The sequence below is a fragment of the Rhinichthys klamathensis genome, unplaced genomic scaffold (genome assembly GCF_029890125.1).
Source record: "Rhinichthys klamathensis goyatoka isolate OS25496 unplaced genomic scaffold, OSU_Roscu_1.1 h1tg000685l_1, whole genome shotgun sequence".
Taxonomy (NCBI): Eukaryota; Metazoa; Chordata; class Actinopteri; order Cypriniformes; family Leuciscidae; genus Rhinichthys; species Rhinichthys klamathensis.
The window spans coordinates 276,358-300,579 of record NW_026607114.1 but is presented as its reverse complement, the minus strand read 5'-3'; the positions used below and the strand labels follow the sequence as shown (position 1 = coordinate 300,579).

At 38.8% G+C, this 24,222-nt stretch overlaps 1 protein-coding gene across 1 annotated transcript; it reads right to left on the bottom strand.

Moving 5' to 3' along the window:
- Positions 1-702: 702 nt before the first annotated feature.
- On the bottom strand, positions 703-23,813 carry mrps27 (mitochondrial ribosomal protein S27). Its single transcript, XM_056241946.1, has 11 exons — positions 23,700-23,813; positions 20,182-20,259; positions 20,017-20,087; positions 19,450-19,508; positions 18,382-18,496; positions 14,730-14,808; positions 14,518-14,633; positions 13,267-13,369; positions 11,153-11,295; positions 8,788-8,916; positions 703-1,080 (listed from the first exon to the last, which is right to left on the bottom strand). Exons 1-11 carry the CDS (start codon positions 23,773-23,775, stop codon positions 844-846), a joined length of 1,206 nt encoding a protein of 401 aa, XP_056097921.1. The 5' UTR covers positions 23,776-23,813; the 3' UTR covers positions 703-843.
- Between the last annotated feature and the right edge of the window lie 409 nt (positions 23,814-24,222).

Sequence of the window (24,222 nt, the reverse complement as noted above, 5' to 3'; positions counted from 1 at the left end):
GGTAATAACTTATTCACACCACTGTATATATAACTATATATACACTACCGTTCAAAAGTTTGGGGTCGGTACGATTTTAAATACTTTTAAAAGAATTCTCTTCTGCTAACCATGGCTGCGCTTATTTGATTAAAAATACAACAAAAATCAGTTATAGTATTAAATATTATCTCCAGTGTAAATCAGCTGTTTTCTGTGTGAATATATAGTAAAGTGTAATTTATTCCTGTGATCAAAGCTGTATTTTCAGCATCACCAGTGTCAGTGTCTTCAGTGTCAAATGATCCTTCACAAATCAGTATAATATGAGGATTTGATGCTCAAGAAACATTTATTATTATTATCAATGTTGAAACAGTTGTTGGTCTGTCAGTTGTACAGTTTTTAAAAAAAAAAATTAGGATTCTTTGATGAATAGGAAGTTCAAAAGACTTTTGTAACATTATAAATGTCTTTACTGTCCTTGATAAATAAAAGTATTGATTTCTTTCCTCCAAAAAATAAAAATAAAATTCTCACTGACCCCAAACTTTTGAACGGTAGTGTATATATATATTCATATTCTAATTTTTCGAGTTTCACCTGTATTTTTGATCCGCTTCAGTGAACAGAAGACGGTTCTTATAAAAACATTAAAAATCTCCAAACGTTCAGTGTAAATCCTGTTATTTCAGTGCGTACAGTATGAAAGGACAGACTAAATAAGAGTATTTTCTTTGTTTATTTATTCTGTTCAGATTTACAGGCCGCTGAAAAAGAATCCAAATAATATTAACACACAAATCTTTATCTCAATCCACCCGACCAAAGACAATAAACATGAGAAACAATGCCTGTGGTTCACTAGGCCGCAGCGACCCGCTGTTTGTTCAGACGCTCCTTCTGGTTCTTCTCTTTCGTCTCTCTCTCTCTCTGAATGAGCTGGTGTCTCTCGGCCTCCCAGTCACGCAGCGTCTGCCGGTACTGGGCCAGATCCGCTTCCTCACAGCCCAGCAGTGTGTCCCGGGTCAGATCCGACACCAGAGCCTCCAGGCTCCTCGGGTCCGTCTGGTCCTGAGCCAGAAGACGATCCTTCAGCTCCTGCAGCACACGAGTTCACAGGTTACACTTCTTCCTCTCGTTTACAGCTCAAATATCGAAATAATCCTAACCCTCAGGTGCTCTTTTCAATGAAATTAATGTACCATATTTTAGTTCGATGGTGTTTTTTATTTAATATTTTGTATTTTAAGGGGATTTTATGGTACTAAATTATATTTACGCTGTATTTATAATCCATTTATTCACTTTTTGAGCATAGACCTGAAAATCAAATGTCCAACTTTAACTGTGTAAATCTTGAACGCTTTAGAGCGACAGACTGAAGTTTGATCTCTTCTCAAAGAGGACACTTGGCAGATTATTGCTGAAGTGACAACAGTTTTAAAAAGTGAACTTTCAAAAAGTTATAGAATTTTACGTTTGTTGTTATGAAAAATGTGCAAAAATACAATTTTCAATTTTTATATGAAATATATATTTTCATAAACTGTGAGAAAAGCAAAGCCATAAATCTAAACAAGTTGTGTTTAAATGTGAGGTTGATCTCTCAGTACATGAGCGTTCAGTGAGAGTGTGTTCGGCTGCAGTTCCACACGCTTCCACTAGAGGAAACTCTCATTCATTTACAATGCGTCGTTTCTGAGCGCGAGCAGCACAAGTGTGTGTGACTGTTGCTTTCAGGACCATTAAACCTGTTCGGACCATGACCGTGATTTATTTGTGTTCACAGAGCAAGTGCCAAAACATTTACCAAGTTTCGTACCATTCTGATGAATTTTTTCTTTCTTTCAATTTTTCGGTCAAAAATGTCCGAAGAGCACCAGATACATTTCCTGGAGAAGCAAAAACGACTGAAGATATTAAGCCTTGTTTTAATAAAAAAATTAATTCGTTTTTTGCTTAAAACTAGAAAAAGAAAAATGCTAGTTAGGTCAGAAAAAGAATCTTATTTTCCCTTTGAATTAAGTAGATTTTTCTGATTTGGCAGATATTTGTTCCTGGGTTGTTATTAAAACTGAAACTAAAACTATTTTTGTTACTTGAAATGAAATATATGTTAACTGACATAAAATAATATACAAAAACTAGCTGAATTTTATTTCCCATTTTGTTTAGTTTAGTTTTATGTACTAAAAAACCTCTAAATTAATAAAACTATTTAAAAACAAAACAAAAACATTGGAAAAACGAACTCTTCCTCAGTGTTTCTGTCTCGTTTTCCAGCACAAATATCTAAATATTATTCAATCAAGACACATTTATTGGAGAAGAAGCAAAATGACTGAAAAATGAAGTGAGTTTGTGCTTAAAACAAGAACAAATATCTGAGTCAGAAAAATAATCTTAATTCAAACGGAAAACAAGATTATTTTTCTGACCCCACTGGCACATATTTGTTTTTTTGTCTTGTTTAAAGCACAAATGTGGCTCATATATTCTGATATAATGAGAATATGGAGGAACAACTTATTCAGAGGTTCAAACTGAGCAAAAATATGGTGCAGATCCTGATATTTATATGAAATTCAGATGCTTGTAATGCAAATCAATGAGATCTTTATAACAGTATAGCAGAATATTGACAAAAATGCATATAAATATTAATATCTGCCAATAATGTCTTAGTAAGATTACATTTAAATGCTTAGTTTTATAATCAAAGCTCTGTAGTTTTATATCATATTAAATACTCGTGATTTTTCTTAAAAAATAATGCGATGATCAAGTAAAGCGAAGCTGCTTCAGTCCAGCTGAAATATCACTACCAATATGAAAGTTATTAATGCGTTTGCTTGATTACATCAGGTCAGTGACACAGAAAGACTCGAGCTGAAGGAGGACGCTTGTACAGTTACACTGAAACACTGGATAACGAGTGTAGATGATCAGACACAGAAGATCGAGTGCGACAGGTTCATCAGATCATGCGGATCATTTAGAGACTCAGAATGCTTGTTTGTTAATAATGTTTTTATTCATTGACAGTTTCCTCTGTAATCCCACAAGCACTCACACACTCGAGCCGCGCTTTCATTACCCTTCACATTGCGAATTGAAAAATCGCCCAATGGAAACACGTCAATTTCACAAAAACTCCCATTTATCGCAAAAAAGTTCGGTAACACTTTATTTCACAGTGTCCTTGTTACATGTGTTACCGTAGTAATAACAGTAAATGATGCATAATTACATGCAACTAACCCTCACCCAAACCCTAACCCTATAGTAAACACATGTAGTTGCTTAATATTACTCAGTACTTAAATATATAACTACACTGTAACAATGACACCTTAAAATAAAGTGTAACCAAAAGTGTTTACGCTCGCATGAGGGGGTTTTTCAGGCAATTCGAAAAAGGAATATTTCGCAAAACTGCCGTGGAAACAGTTTTTGTGCATTTACAGGTCAGCTGATGGATATGAGCGGTGTGTGTGGACAGAAGACGAGACAGAGTTCTTTATTAAATTCATAAAAGACAAAAGAATTACAGGAATACTGGATTCTAAACCTCAAAGAAACGCCACGATCACGACCTCGAGCAAATGAGGAGAAACACAGAGAAACTCCTCATGCTCACAGTATAAAAGGCTTTCCTTGCTATTAATGCTGGATAACACACACACACACACACACACACACACACACACACACACACACACACACACACACACACACACACACACACGTCTCCTTCGGTTAATGATATTGGCCAGTGCGGTGGCTGGGATATACATGATTTTTGGAATGACTTATCGCGAGAGGAAAAAATGACGTTTTAAGGCCTGTTCACACCGGGATGAATTCACGCGCGATATTCGCCGACGTTTAACGCCTTGTGACTAAACAAAGGGCGCAATGTGAGTGTGCACAACGCCATGCGTAAAAGCGTCATTTTTTAAAAAACGCCTAGGGTTCGTTTTTTTGGTTTGACGCGCCGTGTTAAAGGAGTAGTTCACTTTTGAAAAAACTTTTGCTGATAATTTACTCACCCCCATGTCATCCAAGATGCCTATGTCTTTCTTTCCTCAGTCGAAAAGAAATTACGGTTTTTGATGAAAACATTCCAGGATTTTTCTCCATATAATGGACTTAAATGGGAACCATACGGTCCAAGGTCCAAAATACAGTTAATAACAGTTTCAGATGCAGCTTAAAATGTCTTTAAACGACACCAGACGATGAATAAGGGGCTTATCATGCGAAACGATCGCTCATTTAAAAAATAAATAACAACGTTTAGGTTTTATAAGCTCACATGCCCGCCTTGCTCTGTTCTGTGTGACTCTCCTGTTCGAACTCGTTCATCAAAATGAACAAATCTTTTTTCGAGTCATTTGATTCATTTAACGACCGAAATGAACGAATTGACTCGGAAAAAGATTTGTTCATTTTGATGAACGAGTTCGAACAGGAGAGTCACACAGAACAGAGAAAGGCGAGCATGTGAGCTTATAAAACTTAAACGTTGTTATTTATTTTTTAAATGAGCGATCGTTTCGCATGATAAGACCCTTATTCATCGTCTGGTGTCGTTTAAAGACATTTTAAGCTGCATCTGAAACTGTTATTAACTGTATTTTGGACCTTGGACCGTATGGTTCCCATTTAAGTCCATTATATGGAGAAAAATCCTGGAATGTTTTCATCAAAAACCGTAATTTCTTTTCGACTGAGGAAAGAAAGACATAGGCATCTTGGATGACATGGGGGTGAGTAAATTATCAGCAAAAGTTTTTTCAAAAGTGAACTACTCCTTTAAAAACTATCCGACCAATGAGATTGGCGCTTTTGCTCACGTGTCTGGAGCTTCTGAAGTTCCAGTAAAACACAACTTGGGGCGCGAAAACACAAAACGGTCTTGCCGAGCACACATACGTAACGGCGAAGAAGATTTATGCCAAGTAGCGTCTACACCATAGACAGTAAAAGAAGTGGACAGAGCCATCTCATTGGAACTCAGTTGAGGCAGCTGAAGCCCATTTTTAGCGATTTTTGAGCACTTCCGTTCCTGACGCGCAGACTCAAACCGACTCAAACTAAGCTTGATGACGTGAGCAACCTGTCTGACAGACGTTACTCTTCTAGTAGCTGTGCGTGAAAATTGCCAACGTTAATCTTGCAGAGACGGGGAACTTGAGCAAAGAGTTCTTTGGCGTGAGTGAGCAGGAGTAAGTATTCCGTTGCTTTTATGGACTCATTATCTATGGGCTTCTCCCTTGACGGGACGTCCCCCCGATCGCCTGCGAGCTTCTCCTCCTGTCTGTACGGTACTTTCTGTACAGCGTGACAGAGAGTCGAGTGGTTATGACGCAATCGTTAGCCTATTTTTACTAAATCTGTTTCTACGGGGCCATAGTGTAACATAGAAGGTAATGGAGCCCTTTATACATTGTCGTGTTTCTTTAGAAATAAATAATGGACAAATGGAGTCTTTAAACGCCTCAGATGTAAAGTTATTCGCTGTCAAAGTGATGCCAAAATGAATGTGAGTCAATGGAGTGCTAACGCAAGTGAAGTTCTGCTACAAGATGGCGGCACCCGGCCGGCTTCAACTTCCGGTCGATGGATTACCCCCTTGGTCTACACGTCCGGGAAGAAATAAGACGAGGAAGATGCGAGGCCAGATGAATGTAGAGCTGCTGGTCTCAGAACATAAAGAACTATACGACAAACGCGACAGCGACTGCAAAAATCTTGATAAAAGAGAACCGTTATGGAGTGGTATTGCAGAGCAAATGGGCGCCATCTAATGTCAGGGAATGAATTTGCATGTTCACTCGGCTCATCGTCAGAGAAAATCGCATGGGTGTGAACACAAAAAACACGTTCAAAAACGCTGGCGAATAATGCGCGCCGATATTCGTCCCGTTGTGTACGGCCCTTTAGTCGCATAACATCGGTTAATGGAAACGCCGTCATTTCGCAATAGTTTTTTGTCGACATTTAGAGAGAGAAAAAAATCGCAAAAGTTTTGCGCAAATCTGTAATGGAAACGCGCCTAATGAGAGAGAGTTTAGAAGGTGTTTACGAGAAAGCACAGTGTAAACTAGCGCTGTCACTTCACGTTCGAAAATCAACCAAATCGATCGGACCAACCAACACAAGTTTCGAAAACGAAAATAGGGAATCGATTTTAACAGCCTTTTTTTTTTTTTTTACCAAAAATGTGTTTTAGGACAGATCAATACAGGACACAGAACATGTAGGATGCTGGATGTCTTTTCTGTTCACCAAATGCTTTCTAATATTCGCTATTACTTCAATGCAAGTGAACAAGCACGCGGTTATTTGTTGCGTAGTGACGTGTGTGTGTGTGTGTGTGATTAGGGCTGTCAACGAATATTCTAAATTTGAATATATATTCGAATAGTTTTAAAAAACAGAAATTCGAAGGTGAAAATTAATATTGGAATCATGTGGAAAAACACGCGCGCGGTAGCAGAGGCGCGGCTGTCTGCTTTGCGAGTGGCGAAATTCTGAAGCTTAAAATGTAAAACGCATCTTCCAGCTGCACAGCTAGCACAGTGAGTGTCTGGCTCACTCATTGGCTGTGCTGCGTCAACTGCACATCCAATGGCGCGGGCGCCTCCAACGTGTGCGCCAATGAGCTAGCATTACATCAGACACGTCAGAGCCCGCCAATGGGGGCGTGGCCAGACGCCCTCGAAATAGCCATAGTACTAGCAGGCTAGCAGCAGTTTACCCATGAGTTTACCACAGCACAGCTCGCTCGGAGCGTTCAATGTCGGTTCTATATACTGTAAAACTTCAATTAATGTTAATAATATTTGTTTCAATCACCGAATGAAGCCTGCTATATTAAGGACAAGATTCGCGACCTTAAATTGCTTGCACAAAACACTTGATCAGCACTCAACATTTGTTTATTGTTGTTCATTTAAACCGTTATGCGCAGAGAGCGTGAGGGCGAGAGAGAGAGAAAGAGAAAGAGAGAGAAAGAGAGAGAGAGAGAGAGAGAGAGTGCGAGCGAGAGTGAGGTCTGCGGTCTTGGCCATTAGTTGATTTACTTGGTTTTGTGTAAGTTAATACGTTGTCAAATATGTTTAAACTTAAATAAACTACCTATACAAGTAGTTGTGTCTCTTTGTATTAATTTGTCCTGTTATTGACGTAATGCGCATCATTGACAAAATGCGCAACCAGATATTCGAATAGTTCGAATATATGTTTTTTTTTAAGAGGGAATATTCGAACGCCATTTTTGAGCAATTTTGACAGCCCTAGTGTGTGTGTGTGTGTGTGTGTGTGTGTGTGTGTGTGTGTGTGTGTGTGTGTGTGTGTGTGTGTGTTCAAGTGAGCAGATTCTGCGATACGCTGCATTTAATATATCATGAGGATCACGAGTTGCGTATTTGCGCTAAATCCGCGCAGATTTGTCTTACACGAACTTCCCCAGCAAAGTGAGTAAACACAGAAACGCCAGATTGGCTCGTGATTTGACAGCGTTTCCCGCCAAAGCTCATTTGTACGCGCATCTGGCGGGTCGAGGGAGTTAATCTCAATCCCTGAATGTGTCGCTCCTGTTTGTCATTGTGCTGAAACTTCACGGCAGTAAATCATCAGGAATATTGCTGACTTGTGCGTCTCAAGCGCCTCTTTACGCTCGTCCTAATGCCTGTTAGGTGTCCGTGGATTTGCCTGTTTTTGGTGTTGAAAATGGAAACGTCTTTAGACATGGAAAATCAATTTCACAATCGATTCAATGAACACTTACGTCTCAGAAATCAAACAGGATTTTTTTCACAACAGTGACAGCTAGTGTTGTCAAAATATTCGGTACTTCGGTACCAAGTCGGTACTAAAAAAATGTAAACGTCACGGTACCAAGTCCCGGTGGTACCGAGTACCCGGTCAAACCCGGTTCTGGATGCGCAATGCGCATGCACGAAGGGCGTGAAGTTGCGTCCGCTTCATGAAAGCGCTGAGACATGGCGACCGGCGGCGCTGCTGATGTGGTGTCTGTGTATATTAAACTGCAAAACGACTATTTAAATATGAACCCTTCATCTTCTGCTTGTGTGAATGAACGGCGCAGACGCTTCATTAAACTTTACCTCACACACACACACACACACACACTGAAGCACGATCGAGTGACGCTCGCGCTGTTTTCAGTCTCTGCTGCCTCACGATATGATGACATGATTCATGATTCCATTCATCTCCGAGAGTCACTTCATGAGCATTTTACCGTTTCATTTGAGAAAAACTATCGTCATATCATACACGCACAGAAACTCAAGGTCTTCACGGCAACCCGTCAAAATAAAAGTTTGGTTTAACTTAAAGAAATTGACAGAAATAATTATATTAGGCTACTGTCCAATAGATTTAACTACGTCTCGATTAATTCAAGATACTACTACTAATAATAATAAGTGCATAGAAGGTTGCTTATTTTTCACTTGACTTTTTTTATAAGCAATATTTCTCAATATCATCAATATTTTCGTTTAAACAGCATGTAACCTTCAATGCTTTCATAAATTTACAATCATAAATAATAAAGTCATTGAATTGAATTTAATTTAATATATATATATTTCAAATAGTTAAATAAATTATAAAAAAAAATAGTTCAAACTGATTTTGCTGTGGTACCGAAATTGGTACCGAGAACCGTAACATTTTAATGGTATCGGTACCGACTACTGGAATTTTGGTACCGTGACATCCCCAGTGACAGCCCTAGTGTACACGTTCAGGATGTTTGAAGCTAACCTTGAAGCGCTCGCTGTAGTCTGGCAGTCTGAGTCTCTCCAGAGCCTCTTCCTCATCGCTGCCGTCCGCTGAGATCTGTCCATCAGGAGACGCTGACAGATCCTGCAGGATCTTCTCCACACAGTCCAGCTGAAACACACGGACGCTCGATGACATCACACCGCGTTACGTCTGTCTCGCTCGAGGTTTAACCTCGTCACACATTCAAGAGGACATCTAATGCCTTATATCTTAAGTCTTGATGTTGTTTCTGGTCTCTACTAGAACAGGATTTATGCATTATGACATGTATGTCATAATTTCAGTGTGTGTCATTTTTTTGACTGTGATTTTTTTATGTCAATTATGACTTTCAAAATTTGAACTTTTTATTTAAGAATTTCAATAAAATCATAATTATGACTTCTTATTTCACCATTTTGACTTTTTGTCATTTTGACTTTTGTTTTTGTCATAATCTTGAAAGTCAGAATTTCAACTTTTTATTTAAGAATGACCTTTAGTCATAATTGCAACTTGAATGAGTGTCATATTTTTTACTGTCATTATTTTAAAAAAAAAAAATTATGTCATACATTTATGTCAGAATTATAAAAAATGTAACTTACAGGTGAAACTCGAAAAATTAGATTATGGTGCAAAAGTTCATTTATTTCAGTAATTCAACTTAAAAAGTGAAACTATATTATATAGACTCATTACATGCAAAGTGAGATATTTCAAGCCTTTATTTGTTATAATTTTGATGAGTATGGCTTACAGATATGAAAACCTTTTCACAATATTCTAATTTTGACTTTGGGGTTTTCATATCTGTAAGCCATAATCATCACAATTTTAACAAATAAAGGCTTGAAATATCTCACTTTGCATGTAATGAGTCTATATAATATATTAGTTTTACCTTTTAAGTTGAATTACTGAAATAAATGAACTTTTGCACCATATTCTAATTTTTCGAGTTTCACCTGTAAGTTGATTTTTCTGATTTGGCAGATATTTGTTCCTGGGTTATTATTATTATAACTGAAATGAAAAATGTTTTATTTAAGTTTCAAGTAACAAATTTTATTTATTTATTTATTTTTTTGCTTGAAACTTAAATAATTTTTTTTTTTTTTAAAGGTGAATTGTATTTCCCATCTTCGTTAAGTTGAACTTGATGTACTAAAAAACATTAAAAATGAGATAAATGAATAAAAACGATTTAATAAAAACAAAAACAGGAAAAAAATACAAAAACACATCAAATTACTACAGTTATAACTTTTTATATCTTTAAGCGATAATCTAATTTTTCGAGTTTCACCTGTAGTATGTCAAAATTGTAACTTTTTAAATATACTCATAATTTTGACTAAGTCATCATTATCTTATAAATGTTAAAAAAAGTATGTGAAAATTGACATTAAAGTAAGAATTTCAGCTTTTTATTTAAGAATATGACTTGAAGTCATAATTTTTGACTTGTATCTCATAATTTGGACGTGTATGTGATTTTTTACAACTTTTTGTAATTTCTATGATTTTTATGTCATAATTATGATATTTAATATCATGACTAGCCTACATACTTCATAATTTTGACTTTTTGTCAATCTTGGAAGTCAGAATTTCAACTTTTTATTTAAGAATATGACCTTTTAAGTCATAATTGCAATTTGTATGCGCGTCATATTTTAACATTTTTATGATTTTTTATGTCATAAATTTAAGTCTGAATTTTAACTATGAATGTTGATTATTCTCCTCATATTCTCCATTGTTGCGGCTCCTCTCTTCCCAGTCTGTCAGTAACGCTCTGTTTACTTCCTGTCTCTATGAAGCCCCTCCTTCTGAAAGCACACTGTGCTCTGATTGGTCGGCTGGAGCAGTGTGTTGTGATTGGTCGAGCGCTTCAAGTGTGTTTGGGAAAGTCCCGCCCCTTTCCATAACCGCCAGTTTAACACACTACTAACTCACTCAACCAGGCCCCGCCCCTTTATTCTGCGCATGAATTATTATAATGAGGAATATTGTGGCGTGTTCGTTCCCGGGAGAAACTCAAGACTACAGTGGAGGCGTTTCAGGAGTTCAGAAACACTGATATAGAGAAGAACTTCTTAATGCTCAATCAGCAACATTACACACTCAAGAAAGATGACCGTGGAGAAAAGCAGAACTGGTTATTTTGGTGAGTTCATCTAAAGCTTCTCTTCTCGTCCTAATCGACTCCAGAAGAGAGTTTATGTTCAGTGATCTCAAACGTTGACTTCAAAAAACATCATTTATGTGGATTCTCTTTAAACTTTTCCCTCAGGCAAGATAGATATGTAACTCGGCAAGCCCTCAGCACAGTCATTAAGATATGCTTTCAGATACTCACAACTTCCTCCGATAGCCTGACGTGTGTGAAGTGGCGGCACACAGAGTCCATGACGGCGAGCGCTCGTCTGAGATAACCCGAGGTCCACATCAGGGGCATCTGGTGGAACACCGCGTGGATTCCTCTGGACAGCTCCACTTTACCTGCACAACATTAAATATTAGTATATCATATAATATTTCATTTTCAAAGCATTATCCCTCTGATGCTCCTCGCATGGCATCTCAAAAATGACAGAAATATTGTTTTATTTCAATGAAATGTGCTACGTATGGCTGTGAAACGATTAATCGCATCCAAAAGAAAAGTTTGTGTTTACATAATATGTGTGTACTGTGTAAAAGTATTTTGTATATATAAACACACACACGCATGTATATATTTAAGATAAATGTGTTATTTATATATAAAATGTTTATATATAATATAAATGATATATAAACATATATCCAGTACATACATGCAAATATTTCTTAAATATATACATGCATGCGTGAGTGTGTATAATTATTTTGTATATACACATGCATGTATATATATTTAAGAAATATTTGCATGTATTATATATACTATGAAAACAGACTTTTATTTAGGATGTGATTAATCGTTTCACAGCCCTAGTGCTACGTTTGAGTTCAATAATGTTTTTTATTTAATATTTTGTATTTATAAGGGATTTTACGGTACTAATTAATTTATGGTGCCAATTTTTAAGCATCGACTTAAAAATAAAATTTCCAACTTAAACTCATAAATCTGGAGTGCTTTGGATCACAGGCTTAATTTTTAGTCTCTTTTTAAAGACAACACTTGGCAGATTATTATAGTTTTTTATAGTTTTAGTATAAACTATAGTATTTTAGTTTTTAATCAGTGAAAAAACTGGAAAAAGTTTAAAAAGTGAAAAATTGTGAAGTGAAAAAAAAAAAAAAACGTACATTTTATGGTCAAAAATGACCGAAAAGCTCCAAGAGGGTTAAAGATCATCATCTTGGCCTATATTATCATGATTTGTATTATTATATTATATTATATATGATTCCAAGTAAGTATTCACTGCAAAAAATGCTTTACTTGTTTTTTTTGTCTTGTTTCCAGTCCAAAATATCTAAAAACTCTTAAATAAAGGGTTTAAGTTTAAGTTTTACTACTTTAGTAAAGAGTTACTAAAGTAGTAAAGTACCATAAGATATTATGTCTTGTTTTCTGGGAATATAAATCAAAATTAAGTAAGTTTTTGCTTAAAGCAAGCTGTAATGGAAATTTTTAATCTAACCAGCTTATACCATATATGGTGTTAAAAGAAACTGCAAGAAGCATAGCATCGTCTTCCTTATTTGCTGAAGACGAGTTGAGAAGAACATTCGCAGAAGAACAATTTGTTTCTCTCTAAAACGGATAAGCTCGCTTGCACTAAGAGAAAATGTGTTGCAGTGGAAAATATACTTAATTGTTTAGATGACATATGTGTAAGTGTGTGCGTACAACCAAGGGGTGTTATAAGTGTCAAGAATAAGTGTGAAGTTTGGGTGTATATGAACCGAAAGAAAAGCGAAGTCATCGCCCTTCTCATGTCAGACTCTGTCTGTGTGTGAACTGCCTTTCTTGCAAGAAATAAAAGCTTATACTTATTATACTTAAATTATCTGCCAATGGGGTCAGAAAAATAATCTTGTTTCTGTTTGAATTGACATTATTTTTCTGACCCCATTGGCAGATTAATTTTGCTTGCTTTAAGCAACAAATCATTTAATTTTTATTTATATTCCCAGAAAACAAGACAAAATATTGTATGGCATTTTACTCATCTAGTCAATGCATCTTGATTCAAGAATTTGTAGATATTTGGACTGGAAACAAGATAAAAATACTAAGTAAGAAAAGCATGTTTGCAGTGCATTAGGCTTACACTGCAAGAGACATGAACAAAACAAAATTAAATTGTTAATCGAAATAATTTGTTGTATGACAATTAATCGTCAGCAGAACTCATGACAGGCATACTGAGAAACTATTGAGTTAGAAATAAGTATTGAGAAAAATACCGAGTAAGAAAAGCATGTTTGCAGTGTAATGTTCAGATATTTGAGATGATAGTTGTGGCGAACACACACCGATGAGAGCGAATCCCAGGATCCGAGCGCTGAAGCCGACAGAGTTCTCCTGCTTCAGTCCGACCAACATCAGAGACGCTCCCATGATCCTCTCCTCCTGCCACTGGACCGTTCACATCAGATCATCACAACTCAATGTTTTAGAAGATATGGCATTAAAAAAAGAGCCATTTTAATGTATTGCAATAAAACTTTTTCATCTATTTTGCCTTCTGCCATAAATATAACATATTGTTATATATATATATATATAACATATGTTTTCCTGCACAAATGTCCAAACATTCATAAATCAAGATGCATTTACTGGAGAAGAACAATGACTGAAGATGTATCAAAAATGAAGTGAGTTTGTGCTTAAAATATTATTTTAGTATCATTGAGATTCAGTTTTTATGAATATTTTGAATTAGATTTCATGTTTATATTTTAATTCCAGTTATAACTGTAGTAATTTGATGTGTTTTTGTATTTTTTTCCTGTTTTTGTTTTTATTAAATCGTTTTTATTCATTTATCTCATTTTTAATGTTTTTTAGTACATCAAGTTCAACTTAACGAAGATGGGAAATACAATTCACCTTTTTTTTTAAATAAAATTTTATTTAAGTTTCAAGCAACAAAAATTGGAAAAAAACAAAACATTTTTGTTACTTAAAACTTAAAAAAAAAAAAAAAATCAGTTATAATAATAACCCAGGAAGAAATATCTGCAAATATCAGAAAAAAATCAACTTACAGGTAAAACTCTAAAAATTTGAATATGGTGCAAAAGTTCATTTATTTCAGTAATTCAACTTAAAAGGTCAAACTAATATATTATATAGACTCATTACATGCAAAGTGAGATATTTCAAGCCTTTATTTGTTATAATTTTGATGATTATGGCTTAAACCCCAAATTCAAAATTAGAATATTGTGAAAAGGTTTTCATATCTGTAAGCCATAATCATCACAATTATAACAAATAAAGGCTTGAAATATCTCACTTTGCATGTAATGAGTCTATATATATTAGTTTCACCTTTTAAGTTGAATTACTGAAATAAATGAACTTTTGCACCATATTACAATTTTTCCAGTTTCACCTGTAATTCAAGGGGAAAATAAGATTATTTTTCTGACCCCACAAGCATTTTGCACAAACTCATTTCATTTAAAACATCTTAATATCTTCAGTGATTTTTCTTCAGCAGTAATGTAGACTGAGGACTGTTTCGATGTGTGTAGGAAGAAGCTCGCTCGACTCACGCTGAGTTCAGGTTTGGTTGCCAGATATTTGCTGAGAGCGTAAAGCGACAGCATCTGTGTGGAGGTCCGCTCGAACGCCTCCTGGAGCATCACCTCCTCCACCACTGAACACGCTCCTGGCTCACACACACACACACACACACACGTGGCATTCATGAGCCCAACAGATATACTCACACGCGGTTCATGTGGCAAACAACAGCATTACAAACCCTTGAAGTCGGAGTCCTTTATAAGGGAGTCGATCAGAAGATTAAAGGTGAAGTCGTCAGGAAACATGCCGAACTGAACCTGCAAGACAACACCACATTTGATCAGCAACAAACACATGTTTAACACTCACAGGGCCCTGTTCTAATGATCTAAGCTCATGGTCTAAAGCGCGCGGCGCGAGGGGAGTGTGTGTGTCTGAATCCACTTCTGCTAGTTTAACGACGGGACAAATGGTCGGCGCTGGTCTAAAACAGTCGTCTCTATTCTAATGGCTGTGTCTCTAATGAGTAATGGGTGTGTGTGTGTGTGTGTGTGAGGTTAAAGCTGTGTGTGTGTGTGTGTGTGTGTGTGAGGTTAAAGCTGTGTGTGTGAGGTTAAAGCTGTGTGTGTGTGTGTGTGTGTGTGAGGTTAAAGCTGTGTGTGTGTGTGTGTGTGTGTGAGAGGTTAAAGCTGTGTGTGTGTGTGTGTGTGTGTGTGTGTGAGGTTAAAGCTGTGTGTGTGAGGTTAAAGCTGTGTGTGTGTGTGTGTGTGAGGTTAAAGCTGTGTGTGTGTGTGTGTGTGAGGTTAAAGCTGTGTGTGTGAGGTTAAAGCTGTGTGTGTGTGTGTGTGTGTGAGGTTAAAGCTGTGTGTGTGAGGTTAAAGCTGTGTGTGTGTGTGTGTGTGTGTGTGTGAGGTTAAAGCTGTGTGTGTGTGTGTGTGTGTGTGAGGTTAAAGCTGTGTGTGTGAGGTTAAAGCTGTGTGTGTGTGTGTGTGTGTGTGTGTGAGGTTAAAGCTGTGTGTGTGTGTGTGTGTGTGTGAGTGTGAGGTTAAAGCTGTGTGCGTGTGTGTGTGTGGTTAAACAGGGTTCTTGCAGGTTTCAGTTTGTTACATTTAAGACCTTTTTAAGACCTTTTAAGACCATTATGTGTGAAGTTTAAGACCAACACGACACATAAATTGAAACATTAGAATGATCCCAGAAATTCTTAAACATATTTTAAGTTTGTAAAATACACACACTGACTGATGTCTATGGAAGCGGCAATAATAATCCTTTCCATTATAATAAGACGACACGTTTTATTCATATCAGATACACATTGTGTAAGTAGCTTTACATTTTACACTATTCTTCTCCCAGTTCTCCGCCCACTTTCATGTATTTCGTGAGAAGTTGAGGAATTGACGTGTTGTAAACTAACATGGCGCCGCCCATCGCACAAACAGCTCAACTAACGCGATCGTTATGAAGGTGTTTAAACAACAAAACACATCCACTTGCACATATTTGACAATCGGAATATTAGTGTTTCATGTTATAGCTAATACATTTGAGAATATTTTGAATAGAAAAGGGAAAATGACATCAAAGCAGATCATCATTCATTCAGCACTGTGTTGTGGTTGCGCTGTGTCACATGACAAGCAATGACGCGTCACCATGGAAACATTAAAGTGACAGGTTCTAAATAACGGTCGCCTAGAAAAACTCACGCTGGGGATCAGTTAGAATATTTTAAACTTACGTGTGAAAGAGTTAAATACAAAAACAACAAACAAAAATAAACACAAATTAACAATGGTAAATTATTTAATGTATTTATTCTTTTTAGTAACTGTTGTTTTTTTGTTAGAAACTCACTCTTACGGATGACGTGGTCGTTGAGCGCCCTCAGGCGACCGTTATGATTACATTCAAATGACTACACAATTTACAGATGATTATTGATTAACGAATATTTTAAAATCATCCACCAAATTATCATCTCTTTCTTGCAGTTTAATGAGTAAACAACCAACATCAAGACATACGGTCCGCTAATGGTGTTAATTAGATCTCTCTTGATGAAGTCCGCTATACCAAATCTTGTTAAACACACACTTCCCAATGATCTTTGAAAACTACGCGCTCGACGACAGCCCTGACTTAACGTTGCACGAATTCGGCGGGCAGGTAGCTAGTGAATCAACTTCCTTCACTTTATTGGCGGCGCGGGTTACATAACGCCACCTACTTTACAGGAGTTATACCTGCAGTGATCACGCAATGGGATTATCATCATCACGTAGCCTACTAGAAAACAAACAAAACAACCAACGTTTTATTTTCGGCGGACAACGCTTGACCACAATTAACAAAATGAACGGAGGTAAGAATTTTAAGACTTAGGTAAATTAAATTTAAGACCTAAACTTGTGTTTTTTAGACTTTTTGAGGCCTTAAATTTCACTTTCTGAATTTAAGTCTTTTTTAGACTTTTTAAGACTCCGCGGGAACCCTGTTAAAGCTGTGTGTGTGTGTGTGTGTGTGTGAGGTTAAAGCTGTGTGTGTGTGTGTGTGTGTGTGTGTGTGGTTAAAGCTGTGTGTGTGTGTGTGTGTGTGTGAGGTTAAAGCTGTGTGTGTGTGTGTGTGTGTGTGAGGTTAAAGCTGTGTGTGTGTGTGTGTGTGTGTGAGGTTAAAGCTGTGTGTGTGTGTGTGTGTGTGTGTGTGTGGTTAAAGCTGTGTGTGTGTGTGTGTGTGTGTGTGTGAGGTTAAAGCTGTGTGTGTGAGGTTAAAGCTGTGTGTGTGTGTGTGTGTGTGAGGTTAAAGCTGTGTGTGTGAGGTTAAAGCTGTGTGTGTGTGTGTGTGTGTGTGTGTGTGTGTGTGTGTGTGAGGTTAAAGCTGTGTGTGTGTGTGTGTGTGTGTGAGGTTAAAGCTGTGTGTGTGAGGTTAAAGCTGTGTGTGTGTGTGTGTGTGTGTGTGTGTGTGAGGTTAAAGCTGTGTGTGTGTGTGTGTGTGTGTGAGTGTGAGGTTAAAGCTGTGTGCGTGTGTGTGTGTGGTTAAAGCTGTGTGTGTGTGTGTGTGTGTGTGAGGTTAAAGCTGTGTGTGTGTGTGTGTGTGTGTGTGTGTGGTTAAAGCTGTGTGTGTGTGTGTGTGTGTGTGTGTGAGGTTAAAGCTGTGTGTGTGTGGTTAAAGCTGTGTGTGTGTGTGTGAGGTTAAAGCTGTGTGTGTGTGTGTGTGTGTGTGTGTGTGTGAGGTTAAAGCTGTGTGTGTGTGTGTGTGTGTGTGTGTGTGTGTGTGTGTGTGTGTGTGTGTGTGTGTGTGTGTGTGTGTGTGTGTGTGAGTGTGAGGTTAAAGCTGTGTGTGTGTGAGTGTGAGGTTAAAGCTGTGTGCGTGTGTGTGTGTGGTTAAAGCTGTGTGTGTGTGTGTGTGTGTGAGGTTAAAGCTGTGTGTGTGTGGTTAAAGCTGTGTGTGTGTGTGTGTGTGTGTGTGTGTGTGTGTGTGAGGTTAAAGCTGTGTGTGTGTGTGTGTGTGTGTGTGTGTGTGTGTGTGTGTGTGTGTGTGGTTAAAGCTGTGTGTGTGTGTGGTTAAAGCTGTGTGTGTGTGTGTGTGTGTGTGTAAGAGGTTAAAGCTGTGTGTGTGTGAGGTTAAAGCTGTGTGTGTGTGTGTGTGTGTGTGTGTGTGTGTGTGTGTGTGTGTGTGTGTGTGTGTGTGTGTGAGGTTAAAGCTGTGTGTGTGAGGTTAAAGCTGTGTGTGTGTGTGAGGTTAAAGCTGTCTTGCATGGCACTGGGTGTGTGTTAGAGGTGTGTGTGTGTGTGTGTGTGTGTGTGTGTGTTAAACTGGGTGTGTGTTAGAGCCCGTAGACTTTAATTCATTGGTGAAGTGGCAGCATGCGTGGACTTCTCCCACACCTTGTTCTTCAGTGTGTACAGGGCTTTATCTCGGGCTCCGTGTTTCAGACACTGCCGGAACCAGCTGTGAACGCTCCAGTCCCGCAGATACCAGCAGTTCGGACTGTGACGAAACCTGAGGAACACACACTTCAACTGATCCAACAGGAACACACACAGGGAACTGACTTCACTTAGAGACCTGTCACTGATCACGGCTATTCCAGCCAATCGCAATCATTGTGCAGTTTAAATTCACATTTTGCCAGAGAATATAAAAAAAATACTTTTGTAAACAAACAAAGATCTTGCTTCATATGAAATGAAGGTTTGTGGGTTTAATCACTGCATTATATTGTATTATATTACATTACATTATATGTAATTTTCAAAGCACTAACTCTCTGGTGCTATAAAATGAAGAAATATTTTTTCATTTCAATGAAATGTGCTATTTTTGAGTTCAATAATGTTTTTTATTTATTTTATTTTGTATTTTATGTTACTAATTAATTTATGCTTCTTGAATCTTGAATGCTTTGGATCACAGACTGAAGTTTGGTTTCTTTTTAAAGACGACATTTGGCAGATTATTGCTGAAAAAACTGGAAAAAGTTTAAAAAGTGAAAAATGTCATTGTTATGAAAAATTCACCTTTTTTTTTTTACTTTTTTAATCTTGTCCATGATTTTTTTTTGTGTTCACAGCAAGTGCCAAAACCTTTACCAAGTTTCGTACCATTCTGATAAAGTAAACAATTCTAAAATAACAAAACGTAAAATTTTATGGTAAAAAAAAAAGCACCAGAGGGTTTAAGATCATCATCTTGGCCTATTTTATTAGAATTTGTATTATTATATTATATATGATTCCAAGTAAGTATTAGGCTTACACTGCAAGAGACATGAACAAAACAAAATTAAATTGTTAATCAAAATAATTTGTATGACAATTAATCATCAGCAGAAATAGTATTTTCATGTAAAACATACTCCAATAAAATTGTATTTACAACTTGGAAAAATCGTTTTTACAGTGCAGTGTTGAGCAAACAGTAACATATTTAAAGATTTAAATAGTAATACTTACTTATATAGGTAATATTCCGCTTTATCGACTTCTTCTCTTGATGATAAAGTGTCTATGAACTAAACAAGACGTGCACATGTTAAAACATTTACTTCATTTATCATTTGTATGTTAAATAAGTCACGAATTCACATGAAAAATGCAGTTTGATTATTCTATTGCATATTCTAAAATATTTTAAACCATAAGCAAATTCCTCCTCCATTTACATGGCAAATTTGTGAGGATTTTTATTCTTGTTTATGTGATTTATGTTTTTACGTTTATGTTTTGTTTTTGATAATGCTTTATTTCACAGTGTCTGTTACATATGTTACTGTAATAGTAATAACAGTAAAAATCATGCATAATTACATACGTATTAATTAATATTACTCAATCATTACACTGTAACAAGGACACCTTAAAATAGTGTAACCATTTGTTTTTGTGTGTTGTTTGGTCTCTGTTACGAACATTATTGAGAAACCACAAGTAACTTCACATGCATACACACACACAGAAGCGACATGTGGAAAAAATAAAGTGTAAAATATATGTAATATAATAATATTCCGTCTCTCTCACCCTGCCGATGACCAAAGAGCTGACGGGAAACTTCCTCTCATACGTCCTGTCCATCAGAGAGGCCAGCTGTCCTGCAGAGCACATTAACACACACATCGTCACGGTTAAAGCGTGTTTAACGTGTGTTTACAGCGGTTCTCCTTCGTGATTGGCTGAGAGTCTCACCGAGGTCCTGCGGGTCCTCCTGTCTCTGCTCCCATAATGCCGTGTCAGTGTACGCCGATGACAGCAAACATCTCCGGACTGAAACCAACACAAGCTTTAATGCGTTAATCAGAATATTATTCTCAGCTGGTCTTCATTGTGATTAGCGGCCGACCGATATCTGCCGTTTTTAAAATACCAATACGTTTTCCTGTTTGGCCGATGTGTCGGAAGTGGGACTTTTATTTTGACAGTTTTGAGAACTTAAAAGGTTGGTTCACCTAAAAATGAACGCATGACCGACGCATGACGAGTGACCTCTGACCCGACGCATGACCTCTGATGTGACACATGACGAGTGACCTCTGACCCGACGCATGACGAGTGACCTCTGACCTGACACATGACGAGTGATCTCTGACCCGACGCATGACGAGTGACCTCTGACCTGACACATGACGAGTGACCTCTGACCCGACGCATGACCTCTGACCTGACACATGATGAGTGACCTCTGACCTGACACATGACGAGTGACCTCTGACCTGACACATGACGAGTGACCTCTGACCTGACGCATGACGAGTGACCTCTGACCCGACGCCTGTCCTCTGATGTGACGCATGACGAGTGACCTCTGACCCGACACATGACGAGTGACCTCTGACCCGACGCATGCCTTCTGACCCGACACATGACGAGTGACCTCTGACCCGACACATGACGAGTGACCTCTGACCCGACACATCACGAGTGACCTCTGACCCGACACATCACGAGTGACCTCTGACCCGACGCATGATCTCTGACCCGACACATGACGAGTGACCTCTGACCCGACACATGACCTCTGACCCGACACATGACGAGTGACCTCTGACCCGACACATCACGAGTGACCTCTGACCCGACGCATGATCTCTGATCTGACACATGACGAGTGACCTCTGACCTGACGCATGACCTCTGACCCGACACATGACGAGTGACCTCTGACCCGACACATGACGAGTGACCTCTGACCCGACGCATGCCTTCTGACCCGACACATGACGAGTGACCTCTGACCCGACACATGACCTCTGACCCGACACATGACGAGTGACCTCTGACCCGACACATGACGAGTGACCTCTGACCCGACGCATGATCTCTAATGTGACACATGACGAGTGACCTCTGACCTGACGCATGACGAGTGACCTCTGACCCGACGCATGACCTCTGACCCGACGCATGACCTCTGACCCGACGCATGACGAGTGACCTCTGACCCAACGCATTACGAGTGACCTCTGACCCGACGCATTACGAGTGACTTCTGATCTGACACATGACGAGTGACCCGACGCATGACCTCTGATTCGACACATGACGAGTGACCTCTGACCCGACGCATGACGAGTGACCTCTTAGAGGTCATGTGTCGGGTCAGAGGTCACTCGTCATGTGTCGAATCAGAGGTAATGCGTCGGGTCAGAGGACACTCGTCATGCGTCGAATCAGAGGTCATGCGTCGAGTCACTCGTCATGTGTCAGATCAGAAGTCACTCGTAATGCGTCGGGTCAGAGGTCACTCGTAATGCGTCGGGTCAGAGGTCACTCGTCATGTGTCGAATCAGAGGTAATGCGTCGGGTCAGAGGACACTCGTCATGCGTCGGGTCACTCGTCATGTGTCAGATCAGAAGTCACTCGTAATGCGTCGGGTCAGAGGTCACTCGTAATGCGTCGGGTCAGAGGTCACTCGTCATGTGTCGAATCAGAGGTAATGCGTCGGGTCAGAAGACACTCGTCATGCGTCGGGTCACTCGTCATGTGTCAGATCAGAAGTCACTCATAATGCGTCGGGTCAGAGGTCACTCGTAATGCGTCGGGTCAGAGGTCACTCGTCATGCGTCGGGTCAGAGGTCACACTCGTCATGCGTCGGGTCAGAGGTCACTCATCATACGTCGGATCACTCGTCATGTGTCAGATCAGAGGTCACTCGTCATGCGTCGGGTCAGAGGTCACACTCGTCATGCGTCGGGTCAGAGGTCACTCGTCATGTGTCAGATCAGAGGTCACTCGTCATGCGTCGGGTCAGAGGTCACACTCGTCATGCGTCGGGTCAGAGGTCACTCGTCATGCGTCGGGTCAGAGGTCACACTCGTCATGCGTCGGGTCAGAGGTCACTCGTCGGGTCAGAGGTCACTCGTAATGCGTCGCATTAGATGTCACGCTTCATGCGTCGGGTCAGAGGTCACTCGTCATGCGTCGGGTCACTCCTTATGTGTCAGGTCAGAGGTCACTCGTCATGCGTCAGATCAGAGGTCACTCGTCATGCGTCGGGTCAGAGGTCTCTCGTAATGCGTCGCATTAGAGGTCACGCTTCATGTGTCGTGTCAGAGATCATGCGTCGGGTCAGAGGTCATTCGACATGCGTCGGGTCAGAGGTCACTCGTCATGCGTCGGGTCACTCGTCATGTGTCAGGTCAGAGGTCACTCATCATGTGTCAGGTCAGAGGTCACTCGTAATGCGTCGGGTCACTCGTCATGTGTCAGGTCAGAGGTCACTCGTCATGCGTCGAGTCACTCGTCATGTGTCAGGTCAGAGGTCACTCGTCATGTGTCAGGTCAGAGGTCACTCGTAATGCGTCGCATTAGAGGTCACGCTTCATGCGTCGGGTCATAGGTCACTCGTAATGCGTCGGGTCAGAGGTCACGCTTCATGTGTCGGGTCAGAGGTCACTCTTCTGCCGGAACTAGACTCATGTACAGCTGTTACCGAAAGCCAGTGACTGATTATAGTTTTTATAAAATTATAAATATGGATATTTTTCTTACAAAAACACATGGCTTCCCTTCAGAAGACATTTATTGAGGGTGAGTAAATTATGGGATAATTAACATTTTTGGGTGATCTAACCCTTTAAATCTGTCAATATTTTATTACAGCCACCGTTTAAATGTTTAAAATAGAGTAAAACATGATTATATCATATTTAACTTCCTAATGTGTAATTTGAATGTTTGTATAGAACTGTTTTTATTTAAGTGTTGATTATTAACCATATCTAAAAAGCAATGAAATTTGGACTCTGTTATTCATTTTAACCTATAATGTTATAGTGACAGGGTTCTCTGTACAGTTTACAGATTAGTGGAGAGAGAGACATCTACAGTACCTGATATATATCCAAATGAATCGAAATTGAACTCGAATCAAATTAAGAGCTTGTGAATCAGAATCATATAATGTGATCAATAATATTAATGAAGTCACTCACTACAAACATATGGAAAATATGATTATTATAACGCCATTGTGCTACAGAATTGTCAGGTTATATATATATATATATATATATACATAATGATCACTCAAAAACCGAGTTGTATACAAACATTTGACTTACACGTGATCTTGTGTCATTAGCGTTCACCTCACATTCACATCTCTAGCGTCTATCTTAAAGACTAAAGCACATACTTCTATACCAATCTCTGGCTGACGTAAGCATGACAGTTTAATGATCATCCATTAATAGTGACACTCACCGATTAATCTGTAATTAACACATTTGGAAAAGGTTTGTACGGGAAACTGGAAGCGCTGCAGGATGGAGGCCGCCATCTTTAGACTGAACCATTCGGCTCGAGCGACGGGGGATCACAGAGAGTCACTGCGCATGCGTGAGCTTGGGTGCTACCATTATGACAGATATTATTATTCGTAGATTTCACCAAAAAACTAAAAAACCTTGTATAATATAATCAACCCAGTGAGTGTGTAATAGTAAAATCTGGTTTCATGCGTCCGGGAAAGAGATTTTAATAGCCATTTTTAATATGAGGAAAGTAAAATATTCCTACAAGCCTCATGTTTCCGTGTGATTATAGACGATCCCGATAGATGGCGTTCTGATATCATAAAGACAGTTGCTGATATCATAAAGACAGTTGCTGATTTCACGGATATCAATTTGATTACACTTTAGAAACTATATTCTTCTGATGTTACTTTATAATATAATTAAACTCCCATTAAGAACAGACCGTCAAGACTTTACAATAAGGTCTC